The sequence below is a fragment of the Cebidichthys violaceus genome, unplaced genomic scaffold, assembly GCF_023349555.1.
Source record: "Cebidichthys violaceus isolate CVI_PGR_0920_01 unplaced genomic scaffold, fCebVio1.0.p SCAF_11, whole genome shotgun sequence".
NCBI classification, from domain to species: domain Eukaryota; kingdom Metazoa; phylum Chordata; class Actinopteri; order Perciformes; family Stichaeidae; genus Cebidichthys; species Cebidichthys violaceus.
The window spans coordinates 2978177-2998601 of NW_027176274.1; the positions used below are offsets into that span (position 1 = coordinate 2978177).

The 20425-nt window shown below is 42.8% G+C and overlaps 1 protein-coding gene across 4 annotated transcripts in view; it reads left to right on the forward strand.

The window, feature by feature from the left end:
* Nucleotides 1-20425, forward strand: part of epha3 (eph receptor A3) — an 81816-nt gene that overhangs the window by 35999 nt on the left and 25392 nt on the right. For 3 of the 4 annotated variants that reach the window (XM_068737522.1, XM_068737539.1, XM_068737546.1), the window contains exons 3-8: nucleotides 4734-4889; nucleotides 8318-8677; nucleotides 13600-13724; nucleotides 18945-19107; nucleotides 19203-19308; nucleotides 19865-19929. In XM_068737522.1, the coding sequence (XP_068593623.1) occupies nucleotides 4734-4889; nucleotides 8318-8677; nucleotides 13600-13724; nucleotides 18945-19107; nucleotides 19203-19308; nucleotides 19865-19929 (975 nt within the window). The remainder of the gene's footprint in view (nucleotides 1-4733; nucleotides 4890-8317; nucleotides 8678-13599; nucleotides 13725-18944; nucleotides 19108-19202; nucleotides 19309-19864; nucleotides 19930-20425) is intronic. The other variant, XM_068737532.1, reaches the window with a different exon arrangement.

Sequence of the window (20425 nt, forward strand, 5' to 3'; positions counted from 1 at the left end):
AAAACGCACCGTGGTTTCATAAAAGACTTTGACCTTTCCCAGATTTCTGAAGCTTGTTACTGGTTGGACCGAAGGCGGATTTCATGGCAGGGGGGCAAGATGTTTACTGTTGCCATGTTTCCTGTAACATTACAAGTGGCTCCGGATAAGACCGCCAGCCAAATGCCTAAGCTGTCAAAGTAAATAACTTTTCCATTTCAAAGAGAGCTATTCTAATTAAGGGGGAAGGATGGAGCGAAAGAAAAGGGAAGGCAAAGCCACAGAAAAGAACGGGAGGAGGCTGGGCAGGAAGAAAGGGGGAGGTGGAGACGGAGGAAGATGGAAGGAGGAGGAGAGAGGGAGCGAAAAAGTCATTGGGATCTTGTCGGATTGAAAAAGAAAAGAGGTGGAGGTGGTATGGAAACAGGAAATCAATTGTTGGCGTCGGTGTTTCGCTCCGGCTGCAGCTAGACTGAACCTTGAAGTGTGCGAGCGAGAGAAAGAGACCAGATCTGAAGCCTCTCGGGTTAGGCTGACACAAAGATAGGGGTCCAGGGAAGAGGCGCTTTCCCATTTTCCCCTACGTGACACCAGTCAAATTTCACACGTTTCCTTTTGAGGGGAAGAGGACACTCGTAATGTGAGAAGTAGCATGTTAAGCGTAATCTTCGCTCGCGTTTTTTTTTCTGATGCTCACGGTAAATTCTATCAAAAGGCTTATTAATGCTTCTGATGAGATTGTAAACATGTGATGGATTTGTGGTTCTAAAGTTCATTTCTTCGCACAGTGACAGCGGATGTAAAGCATTTAGCTCCAAGCCAATCCCAAACAGAGTCTATTTTAAAACCACTCCTAACATTGTGAATTATCTTTGCTTTAAAATCGTCAATTTAGACACTGAATTCTCTCTTCCGTCCCTTTTAAAAGATGCATATTGTAGCAAAATTCGGTCTCACCAAGGTCAGGTCAGGTTGTCAACTAGCATGTAGTGAAGTCGAGGGACTGCATGCGAACACTGGACCATCCAGCAGTCACGTTAATTATTGATGAGGGTGTCCCATGACCTAGACTATTGATTGAGCAAATTGCAGCCCCAGTTATTTTACAACCACCGTATCATGTGGCTGCTGCAGCTGTAACATGTGCCCATGTGCCCATGTTGTGCATGTGTGTGTGTGTGTGTGTGTGTGTGTGTGTGTGTGTGTGTGTGTAAATGTAAGTGTGTACTACTCTTTAGATTGTGTTCCAGCTGTCATTATGTAGAAAGTAGTAACACGGCGTTGTGTTATACCCTTGAGGGTGTGTGGGTATTTGCAAGAATTTCAACTTGAATGCATGTTTGTGTGCATGTTTGTGTGTGTGCGTGTGTGTGTGTGTGTGTGTATCACAAAGGACTACTTACAGCGATAGAGTGATACAGACCTTACATGCTGTTCCTGCTGCTGTTATTGATTTGAAAATAAATAAAAGATGATTCAGGGGGATAACCTTCATATTTTTGCTCCTCGGCAAATATTTCATTTTCTCTCTATTTGTCAAGACACTGATGCTCACGTGAAATGTGTGTCTGTGTTTGTGTTTGTGGTATTTTCACACACACAGACACACACACACACACACACACACACACACACACACACACACACACACACACACACACACACACACACACACAGACACACACACATCTTTTAATTAATCACACATACTCTGTCATCTGAAGAGGTGCTGTGTTTCATCTCCAGGGACACACACACACACACACACACACACACACACACACACACACACACACACACACACACATACTACCACACACGGTATCATATCCACTCATGCCCCTGCACACAGTGCCGGTGAATGTCAGTGTGTCGCAGCTCGGTTCTCCTGTACATGAGTAGTTAACCTCCTGCGAGCCGAATCTGATTTTCCCATCATCCTCCGTCAGAGCCTGGCAGACACACAGGGAAGAAACAGCTTTTTATTATCCTTTTCCTACTGTTATAAAAATACTTTTAGGGTTTGCGGTGAAGAAAGTACAACATATCACTACACTGTCATATGAAAACCTCATAACGTAAGTGCCGCTTTGGTTATTGATTTTTACATTCAACGTTTATGGGATCCTCTCTGTGCCTAATAAGTTTCACGGCTGTGTCGCACACTGAACAACCCCTGTGTATTTGAAACATTCAGGTGGAAGTGAGGCTGTTTTTCTGACGTTCGTGGAGTGTCGACTCATCGGAGCCGACTTATCAGAGCCGTTCGGCCTTGCTTGGTCTGGTGTTTTATTGCGTTATTTTAACCGGAATATTAACAAAGTGATTATTCTAGAAAGTATTTTTGGAAGCTAAAGAATTATACTGTAATATTACCTCCATTGTTGTCCATAAACGATTGAAACCACAGCAGTGAGCTACACCAGGGCGACATGTTCCTGCCTCATACCCAGCGTGTGCTAAGTGGTTTGATTTTAGTCAGTGCTACAGACTCCCAGTACCACAAACAAGTTCTCATCCGACAAATGTGTATTAATATTAATCCACGGTTGAAAGTGGTCCTCAACAAATGTACTGGTACACCTTTCTGAGTACTTTTTGCTGAAAACTACTATGCCCAGCTGCTATTTAGCCTTTTTCAAAATGAATCTATAGATTTGTCTTCAGTAGGAGCCAATGGGCTTTCGGGTTGAGAGCCACACAGATTTGAAAAGTACAAACGTATAGAGTCTACAGCTCTACTCTTTGAGAGGAATGAATTGTCTTGATCCATCTCATTTGTTCTAGCAGCGCAATCAAAACATTTCCGTGTGAATATGAATATATCCCTAATTGATTAGTTAGTACATATGGTAAAATGGAAACAGATCCACTTGGACTCCGGCCCTGTGGTTCGACTGTCCAGTGAAGACAGTGAGGAGCTCTCTGCTTGGTGTTATCCAGGTGTAAACCATCAGGGGCATGTGTACTCTGTCAACAGGTGTTTATGGATAGAGGAATCAGATGGTCTCTGTTTATCTACACTTCTGTTTTGGGCTTCTTATGCATTTCTGCTGACCCAGCAGTTATCTCACCGCTGCTCTCACCTGATTGGCTGGGGGCGCTGGCTTGTCAGGTCTAATTTCCTGGTGTGTCTACCAATCAGGGTGGTCTGCTTTGTGTTATCCACCAAGTGTTGTGGTTGTCATTCCATCAGTAGGATAATATTGGGCTGTTCAAACCCGCTTCGCATTGTATTACGCTCTCACTCACTCACTCACACACAGAGACACACACACACACACACACACACACACACACACACACAGACACACACATGCAGACTCACAGCCACACTGTAAAGGGGAGGAAGAGGAGTGTTTAATGCAGCATGGGACCTTGGTGTGCCAGTGTCAGTGATGAATATGGCAGTAGTATCAGCAGGGTTGGCTTTTGCAGAAGAATGTTGTCCACCACTGGGACCTCTCAGACCTGTTCTGCTGAGCCCACACATTCTGCTGGCTCACTGCTATTGTTGCTAGACACGTTTTAATGTAGTATGTGTGCGGGAGAGAGAGAGAGAGAGAGAGAGAGAGAGAGAGAGAGAGAGAGAGAGAGAGAGAGAGAGAGAGAGAGAGAGAGAGAGAGCTTGTCTGCAACAGTATCAGATTATTTTAAAAGTCCCACGTTTGCATTTTAATAACAGTTATGTGATTTATTAATTACCCATCCATTATCTCTTCAAACGCTTATCTTGTTCAGGGTCGTGTTTGTGTGTGTGTGTGTGTGTGGGGTGGGGGGGGGGGGGGGCTGGAGCCGATCCCAGCTGACATTGTGTTCCTTCATGTTTTTGAGATGTGTGTGTGTGTGTGTGTGTGTGTGTGTGTTTACGTGTGCATACCGTAGATTGTGACTTAAGGCATAGGCAGCATCTAAAAGCACAGAAAAAAAAAATCAATATACAGAAAATATTTGAAATAGGCATTAACAAGCTTTATTATAACAACAGGCACAAGGCCACACATTCCCTATTATATTAAAAACTGGTCCAACTGTCTTTACAGTGGTACAAACACTGAATTCCTGCCATATGTGTGAAATACCTGCGTTATTTGAATTTGCGTTATTGTGCAACGGCAGTATAAATACCATTGCTGTGAAACCCTGCTGGCTACGGGCTGTAAATGCTTCGTAGCTCATCATCAAGTCCAGATAAGATGACAAAACACGTGAAAGAGGAGAAGACGACAGAAAACAAAAGTGCAACGGAGCTAAATTGATCGAGAAAGGTGAGACGCACACCAAAGGGGAACGTCGCATTTGATCTCCCTTCCTACACAGAGACACGCACACACACACACTTTGCAGAGGTGGCGTGTCACACTACTTGCACATATTGCAACAGATTTGTGGCGAGTAGGAGTTTAAAGAGCTGCTGAGTGCAGATTTAACACCGCCGATATTTAAAGGGAACAGTCCTTTTATCTGAGGGGACAATTTGCATTATTCATGTTGCGCCTCCTGAGAGATGAAGAGAGCGAGAAACAGAGACAAAGACAATTCAGAGAACTATTGTTTCTTTTTTTCTTCTTCTAACCAGCAGTCAATGGTTTCAGCAGATTTACATTGAGTCCTCCTCTTGCAGTTTGTTTGTGTGTGTGTGTGTGAGTGCATTAAATAATCCCCACCTTTCATCTCTTACTTGTTAGGTGCACCGGCAAAGAGTGCAGCCATTAGACACTCACGCATCTGCCTCTGTGTTCTTTTGTCTCCAGCATGCAGGGCGGGCTTCTACAAATCTACTGTGGGAAATATGGAGTGTTCAAAGTGCCCGCCTCACAGCTTCTCTCACCACGAGGGGTCGCTGCACTGCGGCTGTGAAAAGAACTACTTCCGTGCGGAGGGAGACCCCGCGTCCATGGCCTGTACCCGTAAGTGTGCTTTTTTTTTTATATTGCAGTAACATTCGGGGGCTGTTTGATCAATAAATATCGAATGAGGAGTCAGTGACATCCCTGATTTGATGCAGGCTCCGCCCTTTTCCACCGATATGTCCGACCAGAGAAGCCCTCCGATGTGGTGTGGGAGGACTTTTCTCATTAGCCCATAAAACATGCAATAAAACCTGTCTCACCCTCGCTTTGAAGAGACACTGAAACCCATTCATTTGGCCGTCGTTGAGTTTTAGTGTCCTATGATGGTGGAAATGCTTTCAGATGCTTTTTGCTTTTTGTCTTATTGTTCTGCATATACTACAATGAAGATTATTTTGTGTATGCACACTATTTACACGCAAATTGAATCCAGAGGCTTGTGCTTCTTCTCATCTTTATTTTTTTTTTTAGTTAGCCGAATTATCATTTATAGTTGGATTCGTACACATTGTGCTCTTAAAAATTTGCTTCCCAATTCACCGGTAAAAATGGTTTACTACCGGGAGCGTTAACATTCCTTATTTATTTAAAGGTCACCATAGTCATGGTTGCCCAAGATGGTTCCCTACGTGACTCTCTTTTTCATCCCTCTCATGCAAATGGCTTGCAGATGCAGATGCCTCCTACGAGCTTTCCAAAATGCGTTCCCCAGAAAACTGTAAATCACTGCATTCCCTGATGTCAGGTTATGAATACATGTGTTACTAAATGGGATGGGAATAAAGGGAAGAAAAAAAATGTCTTGCACCATGTTGAGAACAGTAGAAAAATACAAATCGATGCCCGCAGCCATAGACGGAATCCTAATTAGAACGACAGTCACGGTAGGTCCCTGTTTGAGATTATCTCAGCGCCATCTTGTCAACTGGGCAAATTTCACCTGGTTGGGACAGATTGAGCGACACGAGAGCCGCAAACGAAGAGATAAGTTGGTGGAAGATAATGATCGTGATTATAGCGGTGGGATAGAGGTTGTTTAGAGTTGACTCTGGAAAATCAGAAAATGTTGGCAGAAAAAAATGAGAATAATAAACTCAAATGACAAAGAAAAAAAAACATAATTGCATCCGTTTTGTATTTCCTGCTGTGTTCAACACAGACTTTTATGTAACAGCTGTCTTAACGGTGAGTATAGAGGTATAGTACGTCTACCCCCAATAATCCGGTTCCACCTATTAAAAAGGCATCAATGCATCCCCCTACCTCCCACAGCACCTCCTCCTCCTCCAAAATCAGAAATGCACAAGTGCCGGTCGGCCTGGCTGATTGCTAAAACTTGCTTAAATCCCCTTTTTTTTTTTTTTTTTGATCTCCAGTGACGAGTAGGAGGCTGGAAAGAGTCAATACACGAGTGTCTTTGTGAGGGATTGAGTATTACGCACACATCCCCAGTTCTGACAACACCCATAATTCATGTCACATGTTAATCTCAACGTCAATGTATTATTTTGACATTTGGAATTAGTGTATGATTGCCTGCATGTGTACATGTGCATGCCTGCTACAGGTAATATCTTGTATGAATTACGGGTCCACGGGTTTGATGCGGTCGGGGGAGTTAGCTGTGTAGGTGAGGCAGAGGCTCGTCAGGGTCAGATTACTATCAGAGGACAGACAGTCTCACTTTTAAGAATTCACACAGTGTGTTGCTGTATGCATTCTTAATAACAGATAGTGTTGATGATAGCATCTATTCATGAGGACGGTTTCACTGTGTTGGCGAAAGGAGCAATACTTTTGTCAGATCTGGATACATTATTTGGTTTTGTTTGCTTGACTTCTATTGGCTGAGAGCTCCTTAGACAGCGAGCACTGATATCAATGGTTGGGAAACATAAGGGAGACTTTGATTATAAAATTATATATTATGTTCTTTTGCCATACGTTTGAATAGTAGTAGCCTGTTACAACGTCTGCCCCTTCATGTGTCCTTATTTTGTATTGAAACGGGATTTTGACCATAATATCAGAACCAAGGTAGACGTACCAGGAGCTATGGGATTGTAAAAAACGATGGCTCACTCCTGTAGAAAGCCACAAGTCTTGGTATGAGCTTTTATTTTTTTTTTGTTATTCACGATGTCATGGAAAGCGCTTCACACAGCGCTCTGTTACCATGGAAATGTTTTCCTTGACCGTGAGCGGCTACAGTGAGGGAATGTGTCTTCAGTGTCTGCTCCCGGATTTCCAACTTTGTCTTATATTACAAAAATACTTCACCGGCGAGCCGACCATCAGGAATGGTTTATGGGTAGTTCCTTCACAAAAATAATTATATACACAGTCTCATACCGTTTCCCCCCTTTTTTTTTTTTTTTTTTGCACATAGTCAAATGTTTTATGGTCAAGATCCATCTTTTAGTTAGTTGGCTTTGTTTCATTCTGAAAACTCTTTATAAAAGGATTTTCTGAAACGTCAATAAATGGAAAACTAACTTCCAGAACTGGAGCCGTTCAGAACCGGACCAGTCGCTGCTGAGCTCCAGAAACTTCTTGTGACAAATTGTTCAGTTCAGCTGCAGAACTGCCTTAAACTACAGAGTCATGTTGGAATTTTATATTTTTAAGTATTTGGTGTATCTACCTTCTGATTTCTTCAGATTTTTTACAGTCAAAGGCCGTAATGCAGATTACCGAGACAGGAGCTCTGCATAGTTTGGGAGTGGAGTAAATTGTCAAACAAACCAAACCAAACATTCTATCTCAAGACACAATCCACTAATCCCATTTCCCTTCTTCTCCTGCAACTTCTCAACAGAGTTATTTGGCAGTTTTGTTTTGTTCCCCCGATGTAATTACAGTCACAGCTTTGATATACAAATCTGGAAATAGTCAGAGAGATCTGTTTGTAATTTTTACTTTTATATGTCAGCCTGACTTTTACAGATGCTGTCATGCCCTTTTTTTTTTTCTCTATTCTGATCCAAAAAGAGAGAAACATTTTTATTTTGCATCACATACACAGACCGATATTAATAAACCCCGATACAACTGTAATTAAACTGCAATTAAAGAGGTGTTGTATACATTTTGCCACATTTACTACATTTTTTTATTGATTGAAAAAATCAGCCAAGTAGGTATGCTACATTAGCACTTTAGAGACCTGTTGTTAAATGGCTAGTTTGTTCCTGGATAACTCACTTCCTGGAGAATAAAGTGAACCTTTAATACAGACAAACTCCAACCAATAAAGCCATCACTATGTTTTAGAGAAAACCTTTAGATGCTTGTATGTATTTTACTTGGCAGATGACTGCTGCTATATCCAATCCTATCTACCACTTTGCTACTTGAAGTATACTATTTTCAATCTATCCTTATTTGCTTTCTTCCCTTTTCTTCTATCACCTTTCTACTAATTTCTTACGTTTTTTTTTCCTTCTTTTCTCACCTCCATCCCACTTCATCTCCTTCTCTACCAGGACCCCCTTCAGCTCCTCGAAATGTGATCTCTTCCATTAACGAGACCTCCGTCATCCTGGACTGGAGCTGGCCCGAAGACGCCGGCGGACGCAAGGACGTCACCTTCACCGTCCTCTGCAAACGCTGCCGCGGGGGCGCCGCTAACGGCAGCAACAGCGGCAACCTGCGTTGCGAGCCTTGCCGGAGCAACGTTCACTTCCTGCCAAGAGCCACGGGCCTCCACAACACCACGGTGACGGTGGGAGATCTGCTAGCCCACACTAACTACACCTTTGAGATCGAAGCGCTGAACGGCGTGTCATCGCTGGCACCCAAGATGAGGCAGTACGCCGCTGTCACCATCACCACCAACCAAGCTGGTGAGCTATCTCAACAGATGGATAGACGGATGACGGCATGCACTCACATATTTAGACAGACACACTCTGAAGCGATCATTTTTAACCACAGATGAAAATCTCCAGCTTGCAAGACGTAGTCTGGCTTAGGTTTAGGTTTTAAGACTGTGCGGTTTAGTACGACACCAACACAAGAGCCCAGACACCGTTGCATATACTCTACATGTGTGTGTGTGGTTCTAATGCATGAATGCAAGTGTATTTTACATTTAACTGTGGGTAGAACCGCAAGTGTATCAACACAAAAAAACAAAGAATAGTAGCTAGCTAACACATGGATAATATTTAATACTTCTCTCTTTACTGCACCCCGTTTCTCCCTCTAAATATCCTTATCATATGATACACTAGCATGTAGTTTATGTGCTCCACACATATGCACTCCAACCATCAGAACCGGACATTTACAAGGCGATCCCAGGCCGCTATTCTCTTGTTAAACTGCCGGGATCGAATGTCTTTTGCAAAATGAAAAAAAAAAAAACAAAAGAACACATCTCATCCTTTAAACAGACACTTTTAAGGTGAGGATGGTTACCTTAATCTCTCATCAATCTTTAATACAAATATCTCTCCACGCATCAAGTCTTTAGATGAATTTTGAAAGTAAAGGGAAGTGGTGTTGTGAAATTCCAAGAGCAAAATAAATCTAGCTTCAGCAGAAGGCGCCAAACCTCAGACATCCCTGACTCTAGCGAGGAATGTGCAATGTTCTGGCTGTAGTACCTCAATTTATTCTTTTCCTTTTTCCCCACTTCCTTCAATCTTCTCCTCCACAGTTTGCCTTTGTGCTTGGTAATGTTTTTGTGTCTGCAGTTCAGTGTTTGTTACTGTTTTACTCTCAATCGTTATCTCTCTCTTCATCTGGAAACAGGATCCTTCCAAAACCCAACACACACACACACACACACACACACACACACACACACACACACACAAACACACACACACACACACCGTGCTCTTCTCTTCCTCTTTATATGGCTCCCCATGCTTCTGCAAGTCTTTTTTTTTTTTTCCTCTTCCAAACTTTCGGGAGGTGATTTAGCACTTTGGAAGGTGTTTTTTTTTTTGTGAGCAGAGTGAACAGATGGGTGTTTCTCTTAAAAGTTGTCACACGGCGAGGTCAGACGCTCCATCTCATCCTTGATGATAGGCAGATGGCACTAGCTGTGAATTTAAACAGAGCGGTCGCGGCATTATTTTTTCGTGAAGCGAGTCCTTTCTTTTGTTTTGATTTGAATGCACACATGGCACCTCTTTTGTAGCGGCTTCATCCCAGGAACATGAGAGTTGATTTTTGATTTACAGGTCGCTGTGGGTGCTTTGGTTATATGCAGGTAATCGGTGAGGCAGGACACGGCTGTCAGTCAGGACACGTCACATTTCCTTAAATCAAGGCATAATTAAGAAGATTTTAGTTCCGAGCTTGGAATTATAATGACGATCGTGCAGCATTTAGCGTTACCTTTTCAGTTTTCTAGGAAAAAGACTCAAGGGCAAACATATAAACACACACACACACACACACACACACACACACACACACACACACACTGCAGGGGTAGGTGCAGTCAATCATACATATGTAAACTCCCCGAGAAGAAACCTGTCGGTGTAATAAATATGCTAATGTGAAAGGTTGTATGTACACACAATATACAGACAAATTGTGTTGACACACTTTGACTGTATACAAAGTGACAAGGTGTAGACATGACCCCTTTAAAGTGACAGGGCAGGGATGAGAGGTAAATATAGATTTTGTGTGTGTGTGTGTGTGTGTGTGTGTGTGTGTGTGTGTTCGCATACAGTCCGTGCTCATGTGTCTAGTCTGGGGATAAGACAGGACTCAAATCATGTGGCGTTATGAGGAGAAAGGGCAAACAGAGATTAAAAGCCACACATTTGAACTAAGTTTTATGAGTAAAAAGTATATCTCTGCGTGGTTAGTCAGAGGGATCCGCATTCATATTAGATTTTACTAATGCTAATACGGCCGCGTGTGCTCCGACTCTTAACAACCACCTTTAATGTTTGAGCGATCATCGGAGGAGATGAATCTTCGTCTTTCCATATCAAACGAATGCGCAGGCAAAGACGCGCGCCTTCGTTACACCGCACAGCCACACAGTCCTCTCCCCTCTCGAAGAAAGAAAAAAATCTCCGCCTGCAGCTGCACACCCTCCATCAGCCCTGAGAGTTTACAAGGATTAGGTATGTCAGTGCTCTAGCCCCGCTCGTCTATAGTACACTTTCCCTCACATAAACACACTCTCACACACACGCACACACACACACACACACACACACACACACACATGTACAGATGCCAAAGCTGTTAAAAGCTGGATTAAGTGTTTCCCTGGGAAGGAGATGTGTGTCCTTGCTGGGCTGTCAAGGTGCTGTCAGATAGCTCTCCTTATCCCACCTCCCTTGCCCTCCACTCATTGTCATAACTACGCGAACAACAGAGTAGCTGTGATCCACATTAGAGTAGTGTAATATCAACAGTGTGAACTGCAGCTGAACTCGGCGGAGTCTAACAAGAAGAAAACACAGGCACATGCAGTATATATATATATATATATATATATATATATATATATATATATATATACACATGCCTGGGCAAATCGCTTCTTCACCTGGTTGTTGATTTTTTCCTACCGTCTGAACGTCGATCTTGCACAGACATGATCCCGTGTTTGTCGTCTCCGTCATCTCAGGAGGAACTTGATGCCCTCGCGGCAACAAGACCAATCCTTCGCCGCACAGCTTTGACTTCAACAAACAACACTTCAAACTGTCGGTACATAGACTCACATGGCCGCTCTTCAACATTTTCTTACCGTCTACGTACAGTATACATCTAGCGCGTAGTCATAGTTCATTGTCCCAATGAGTGAAAGGAAAATGTGTATATATATATATTCATACAAAACACAAATGTGATTGGGGACCCACTCAAATGACCACCTGTGGGTCCCATACTGTGGGATCAGTACGACCAGAAGAGTAGGTGTGATTCAGAGTGCCGATATCAGATATCAGCGTTCCTTTCATTGAGTTATATGGTGTTACTACTACTACTACTAAACTACTTTGAATAGTCCACCAGTGTTAAATAGATGTTCGGACAGCTGTGTCATGTGCCTCGCATCACAGGTGAATGATACTGAAGGCCACTTTTTAAGGCCATTATGGGCCTGGTATGCTGTATTAGTTTTACAGTTATACCACAGACAGAAACAGAGAGTGACAGCAAATTAAGTGCTTGGCAATATACATGCAGGGAGAGAGAGAGAGAGAGAGAGAGAGAGAGAGAGAGAGAGAGAAGGAAGGAAAAGGAGGAGGAGAGGAACTTGAAGCTGCCTCCAAGCGGCCCAGACACAGTAAATCATTACCGCCATAAACCACAGAGCCAATAAAATGCATCACCCCGCTATCAGAACCAGAGGGAGAGGAGGAGAGAAGGAGCAGGGGGGTATAGAAACAGATTCTCCCCATCTGGATTCATTACGGGAGAAAAAATAACTTCCCGCCGAAATACACGCCAGTATATGCACGGATAGATACACACACACACACACACACACACACACACACACACACACACACACTGCTATATAATCACAATCAAGAGAGGCTCAAACATTTCAAAGACAAACATGTTTTTTCCTGTGGTCTAATAAAATTAAGAGTCGATGCCTCAGATGCCGGGCTGGCCCTGGAGCTGCCTGGCAATTAGAGAGCAGTAAAAAAGGGAAACGAGGGAGGGAGTGAAGAGCAAGAGAGCGAGGAGGAGCGAGGGGAGGGGGGGTGTGCAGGGCTTGATAGAGAGAGGGATGTGCTAAATTACTTGGGACCATGTGAACTCCCCGAGGCACGGCGATGCAGGGGCGAAGGACTGGCCCGGGAAGATTGGTGAGGGAGAAAGCGCCACACCAAAAGGGACAGGGAGACGGCAGTGGGACAAAGGGGAAGGGATGGTTTGTATATATATATATATATATAGTATATTCAGATTAAAACACGTTTCAGAGAATATGCAGAGCAGCGAGTCGCTGCAATAAACGCTAAAGGACAAGCCGTTTTTTACTGCATTGTGTAAGGAAATAATGTGAACGATCGAATGGGGGTTTTATATACTTATGCTCCAGAGACACTTAACGTGGTAACCAAGCGCAGTTTTGTCTTTCTTCATTTTGATCACTTTGTCCCGCAATCAGAGGCTTTTTACTCCCCGTAACACAAGTAATCAACTGTAGAACAATATATATTTGTTAATGTGAGAAGACTATGTCAATACTTTCAGGTTAATCTTTAATCTTTAAAAGTTTCTCATTGAAAGAGAAGAGAGTTGAGGCGACAATAAGAGTAGAACTGACACAGATGTGTGCCGCCACTACCAATATTAAAAACAGCACCAACTTCTAACTGAGTCATTGCAATTCCATTGAAATAGTCAAATGAATTCGGTTTTATTTTAGTGAGTTAAGGTCGAGTCATAAGCGCTATCTGCTTCGCTTTCACAGACGTCACTGATGTCAGTATTATATTTCTAGTCTTTGTGTGTGTCTGTGTGTGTGTGTGTGTGTGCGTGTGTGTGTGAATACATGCACAAGCCAGTGTTTGAATTAGTGTACATTGTCTCGTTCCACCCACCGAACCCTGGGCCAAAGCCTTTAATGCAGCCCCACCGGGCAGCAAACTGAATTAGGCTAACAGGAACCATAGACAATTGCCAGGATGCAACACCGGGGACTGAACTTCCACTGAACCTCACTATGAAGGAACTCACCCTCTCTCTCTCTCTCTCTCTCTCTCTCTTTCTATCTCTCTATTATTCACTGTTATGTCTGTCTATGTCTCCCAACCAGCTCCCTCCCCGGTAACAGTGATCAGAAAGGAAAAGACGTCTCGGAACAGTGTCTCCCTGTCCTGGCAGCAGCCAGAAAGACCCAACGGCATCATCCTCGACTACGAGATCAAGTACTACGAAAAGGTTGGTGCAGAACGTGTCGCCATTAACGCATTGCTTTGTGTGCCTTTTTTCAGCGAGGCAGCGCCATACATTGATACCACTGTGAGATCTGTATCGTCAATACAAGGGGCCAACATGTGATGGGATATAAGGTGTCAATCAGTGAGCTTTGTGGCTGTGTAACACACGGATGTTGTAAGGAGTAGAGGATACCAATATCAAAGATGGCATTTTATTACTATGTTTGCTTATGTTGAAGAAATCTCTGCCCGCTCACGCTTCCACATTTTTGGGCCCATAGCGCATGATCACTAGAGTCCTACTCCAGGCATGCCGTCATGTCACGGTATCAATCCTTTCACCCAACTGTTGGCAAGAAAATGAAAAGTTAATTTTCAAAATGATAAACTGCTTTAAGCGGAGTGTTTGCTGGATGGTCTACTTTTTTCCATGTCATGTTAGTAACCATACTCATGACACGGTTTTACACAATTAGGATATTTATAAAAATAAGGTAACAGAAATCCGTTAAGATTTAGTGTCTGGTCCAGCAGACATAATGCAGGACAAACTGTGACATTTGCTTGTAGGTTCATTTAATTCAATCTTTAAATTTTCTTTAAATTTTCTTTAAATTTTCGAAATTTTTTAATTTTTTTTAATTTTTTAAATTTTTTAAATTTTTTAAATTTGTATTTGCATATTTGGTATTTAGGTAATCCAAAATGTAGATAATAATCAAGTTACATATTACTTTAACATTGCATTACTTGGTTTAGGTTTAATGACAGCGCTTTGAACAGTTCATTTGTAATTCTATCAGAATTATTTTAAAGTAACCCACCCAATCCCGCTTGTTGGAGCCAAAAGTAGCATTAGAAAAAAGAAGAAAAAAAAACCCTCCTCCGCTTATGTTTACCTCTCATCCCCTGTTTTTCATCTCTCCCTCTATTCCTTATCCTGTCCTCCTCTCCTTAATGGAGACACGTTTTATGGCGGACAGTAAACGCGTCTCTGGGGTCACTCATTCCTCTGTGAGGGAAATTAGTGCAGAACGAATCACACTGGCTTTCAGCACCAATGCTGTGCTACGGCTGACATTTGATGGTGAAATTAGCCGTGGATGCAAGTTTAACACTCTGGCAGATTTAACGCACATGTGCGAGTGTGTGTGTGTGTTTGTGTGTGTGTGTGTGTGTGTTCCCCAGATCCCAGTTTGCTTGAATGCCAACAGTGGCCCCTAATCTCTTGATTAGTAGGCAGACAGAAGCTGTTTCCTCTCTAAACTCTGTTCCCTGCTCAGCCATCCTCACCTAAGAAGTTCAAACAGAAAACAGCGCGAGGAAAAGTTAATGACCGATACTGGGCGGAGCTCAACGCAGCTCTACTTCAGCAGACACGTGCTTATACATTACAAATGCATATTCATTAAAAGAAGATATGGAAAAGGATGAAATACTGGAGTCTGAGGAAGAGTTTTGTAATGGAAAATCTCTTGGCCTTTTGCGCTCATCCCCGCTAATCACATGGTCTCTCAGGAACTACCGGAGACACTCGGGGACCGGCACAAACACACAAGTTCCCAGAGGATTCTCTACAGCACAGCTATGCATACCCAGGGGTTTCAAACCCCAGACAAAAGGCTCTTCCGTGCAGAAGAGCGAACCGGGACAACCAGGGGAGACCACCCCCCCCCCCATGCCAATCCAGGATAGAGGCCTCTTCGTGTGGCAGGCAGAGGGACGCTGAGGGCCTCTATAGAGGACGAGAGTCGGAGCACAAATAACCCACACCAAGACCACACCGTGACTCACTTATGAGACAGAAAGAGGCTTTTAGGGACACATACGCAGACACACACGCAGACATAATTGCATGAACACATAAACAGGATGGTTAAAGAGAACACAAAAACAGCTCGAGTCGAGATTAAAAGAGAGCTTTTAGCAAGAAGATGTTCAGATTTGCAGCACCAGCCAGACGCTCTGCTTGTCAATGTTTGTGGTATCGTCTGTCTTTATTTACTTAAGTTTAAAACAGACATACACAGTGTACATTATCATGTAATCCAATAGCCATTCACCGATGACTCCAGCTTCTCTTAATGTAGAAAAGTCAACGTTTCGCCAACAACCGCACGACATCGTTCAAACTTCTTTATAGTAGATGAACTGCTTGGACCAATATATTTCTGTGGTCAAACCAATGGCCGGCAACGAAAGTCATTACGGTTATGTTTCATTTATGGGGTTTAAAAATCACACGAGACGTTTTTTGACCTTTAAGCAGGACAAAGAAAAGCTTTAGAAGGGCATTTTAAGAGTTGGGAGTATTTCATTTGTATTAGCGTCTCTAGTGTGAACTCTCTAGCGTGAGGCAGAACACAAATATCAACCATCACAAGTCCTTCAGGCTGTAACTCCTTAACGCTGATTGGACTTCTCCTGTTCCGACTGAGACAAATATGGACTCAATATTTGTCCATGTGCATCCAATAGATCATTTTGCTGTGGCACATAAATTCAGTTTAGATCCATTGGAGGTTTGAAGAGCATAAATAACCTTCCATGTACACGGCATCTGTTGTTTTCTGAAGTTACATGAAATGTATACTTCTTTGGGAACAACTGGAATGATCACATCTGCACTGATGGATTTGTGGCTTACAAAAGGAAATTCAACTTAAAAGGAAAAGACAACGAAATGATGCAGTACCAGTCCCTGCATTCCACTGATACCAAATGAGAATAATATAGTAATGTATGAAACTACATGCTGTGATACATTTTAACTGAATCAAACTTGAATAAAGCCAGGATATATAAATGCAGTACCAATGACGGATGCAATCCTGCTAAGTATTGCATTTCTCCTGCTTGTATTGCATATGAATAGTATTAAATAAGTTGGTATACAAGCCGTTTAAAGGAGGTGAAGATGTGAAGAGTTTCATAATATTAGAAGCTGAAGTGGTTCATACCTCGCGACAAAATCATTTTGAATCAACCCCACCGAGCCTCTCTTTTGGCCAACGCATACCGCTCTGTCGCTCGGTCGTGAACCCAGAGGCCCGAGTTTCCAAAGCGCAAGGGCTGTTCCCGAATTATGAATCCTATATATGGGAATTCTTAGGGAATGTTTGGGGATATTCTCGGGAATTTCCAACCCGAAAAAAAAAAAACTTTTCCAGAAGAAGGGAGGTGTTTCATCTTTGGAAGTCCCAGGCCGGCTGTGAGATCCTCCTGACGCTTTAACCAGCTAAAGGGGGCTCCGCGGCCGATAAGGCCTTTCCAAGTGCACTTTGTGAAAATAGAATTTGTGGGAATAGAATTTGCTGATTGTTTTTGCATGTTTTATCACGGCAATCTAAAAAGCAGAGAGAGAGAGAGAGAGAGAGAGAGAGAGCTTCAGATCCACTTTAATTTGGCCTGTTTATTTAGTCTTAGAAGGAAGGAATGCTGGCTCAAACATTGTATTTACAAGACTTCTGCTGCACATCTCCTGTTTTTGGGTCTGTTTGAGTTTGCATCTATATATGTGTGTGTGTGTGTGTGTGTGTGTGTGTGTGTGTGTGAGTGTGTGTGTGTGTGTGTGTGTGTGTGTGTGTGTGTGTGTGTGTGTGTGTCTTATACAAGCTATAATTTGCTACAGCTTTGTTTAGATTGTCAAAGTAAAACGCAGCACAGAGGCCATATTAAATTCTAGCAGTGTTCTGGTGAGATACACAAACACACACACACACACACACACACACAAACACACACACACACACACACACACAGGTGCTCGTACCTCACCTTTGTGTGATTTTCAGGGGCTCACATGCTGTCCAGAACGTGTAACGGTGACACGCTGCGAGTCGATTTACACTTGTGATGAAGAGTTGTCCCGGGGCAGTTCTGGTGTATCGGTTACCTCTTCACACATACAGCGTATTTAAAACGCTTTGTGCGCCATAAAACTCTGATCCACTCCATTAATGGACCGGTTTCTTTTTTGGACGCTGTGTGTGAGAGTGTGTGAGTGTGTGTGTCTGTGTGTGTGTGTCTGTGTGAATGTCAACTTGTGTTTATGCTATTTCCCGTACCAATGAATGCCTCTTTATAACTGGGTCTATAAAATGAGGATTTGACTATGCCTCAACACGATTCGGCCTTGGATGATTTTTATGAGCTTGGCTTCGTTGAAAAACATGTAGCTCATTTTTAGGATCGTTGAAGTCATCTCTAATAGGTTGCCATTAAGATTTAAGATCAGCCGAGTCCTATTTTCCCCCTAGTTAGCAGTTTGTTTCATAGCATTGAATTGGTTTGGTCATCATGTAATAGAAAGCCTTTCTTCAGCACGGATTGGCTCAGCAGTTTGTTACCGAAATAGAAATAATTCAGCTGTTTCTTTAATTATAGTGAAGTTAAAAAAAAAAAGTAAGTGTTTTAATTCTGGCGCTGAATTATATCACGCTGTCCTGTGCTGATAGTGAAAGGCTACCTCGTGTGATGTAACGCTACTTTCACATTCATTGGTTTTTAATTATGACATCTTTGTTTGAAGCAATAAAGTTGAAAAAAATCCATTTTAATCACACTTCATATATTTGTTTCTTTAATAATCTCACACACATGAATCAAGCAAAAATAAACCAAAAATGAAATAATAAGCAAATTGCTTAGCATGCTTTATGCATGTAATAGATTACTTAACTGGCTGTTAAGTAATCCATACTGTTTCAGATCCACTCTTCCACTTTTCATATTTATATCTTTCTAGATGGCTGGATATCTATATAAGTAACATGGAGCATAATACTGCACAATATATATATATATTTATATATATACAAACAGTAAATCACATTATTGGATTGGGTCCTCCTATTATCCTCGGTGTGGAAATATCACTGCACTCTCTTCTCCCTCTACCTCCTGTCCTCTCATCTTCTCTCCGCCGTTTTTCTTCCTTCCACATCTGGAAACAATGTGCCGAATGCAGCCCTGGTGTGTAAATCCTCCTGTTGTTTTATCAGTGGAGATCAGTAGGAGAGAAGTCATAAAATAAGAAGGACATAACTCATCCGATTGGAAAGAAAGCTGCCAAACTGGGATGTTTGTGTGGGTTTCTCCATGTTCTATTTATTGTATATGGTATTCATTAATAGTTCCAACCTGGTGTGAATTGTAGTAATTAAAACATATTGAATTCATTTCTGTGTCCCTGTGTTCTTTTGTCCACCTTGTCTCACAGGAGGAGCAGGAGACCAGCTACACCATCCTCCGTGCTCGGGGTTGTAACGTGACTCTGAACGGCCTGAAGCCCAACACCGCCTACCTGCTGCAGATCAGAGCTCGCACAGCTGCCGGATATGGAGCCAGCAGCCCCAGCTTCCAGTTTGAGACCAGCCCCGACTGTGAGTTCGGCTCAGAGTAGACGTTGGATGATGGATGAGTTTGTTATAGAGTTGAGTTCGACGCCGCTCATTATCTGTTGCTTTCTGTCCTTCAGCAGCCTTCTCCATCTCCAGTGAGAGCAGCCAGGTTGTTCTGATCGCCATCTCCTCCGCCGTGGCCATCATCCTCCTCACTGTGCTGCTCTACGTCCTGATTGGCAGGTCTGTCCGCCATGTTGCTTGACTTGATTCTCCGATCACAGCAATCCGTATGCCGTCCCCCTTAAATGCTGCCTGAGAGTTGATTGTATGCGTAATTTTTCAAAATGGCTGCATGCTATATCTTTTGATGTTTCACCAAATAAGTAAGATTTCCTCTATTTCTCTTCTGCAATTCCTGTAACATATACTGGAACAGCTGTATGTAGGTGTGTGTGTATGTGTGTGTGTGTGTGTATAAGAGAAAACTAAGAATTGTATGTGTGTGTGTGTGTGTGTGTGTGTGTGTGTGTGTGTGTGTGGCTGGAATTGGCAGTCAGTTCTGTTCAGAGAGAGTATAAATCCATGGCTCATTATAAGACTTACTGATCCTCTCTTGGTTTGTAAGAGCTGGGATTACACACACACACACACACACACACACACACACACACACACACACACACACACACACACACACACACACACAACTTTCGCTAGCCTTCTGGCTGGGCCAATGGGTGAAGTCTTATTGGGAGATGTGGCACTACTTATGACCTTTCTCTGTTTGGATTGGCAGGTTCTGTTGCCACAGCAAATCCAAACATCCTGATGAGAAAAGACTGCACTTTGGCAACGGCCACTGTAAGTACTACACCCTGTTTTTGTGTTCCAGTAGTTCCTCTCTGCACCGTGCCGTTCACAGAGCAGCACAGCTAGTTACATTAAAGATGGCTCGCTAGTTACAATCGGAGAGATAGATTTCTCAACGCATCTTGGTTTGTAAGAGCGGTGGTTTTAGAGCAGCTGTTTTCAAGCTTGAAGTGGTTTCCCCTTTACTTCGGTTCATTTGGTCGTACGAGAAGACAGTAATTGGACCGAGACCATGTTGAGAAGACGGTTTCTCGGTCCATTTGCGAACCAACCCTGGAGGCTTCATTTGAATAAGTGTCCCTCACTGTCACAGCAAGAAGTCAGATTCAAGGTTTAAACGACTTATGATTATGAAGTTTACTCCCGAAAAAAAAAAGTTATTTTCATTGATCCATTTTTGACCAGTGACAAAAAGTTGAAATTGGACCAATGTGTAAAAAAACAATGTCTGATGCGGAGCAACACAAAGGGACAACATGTTTAAGAT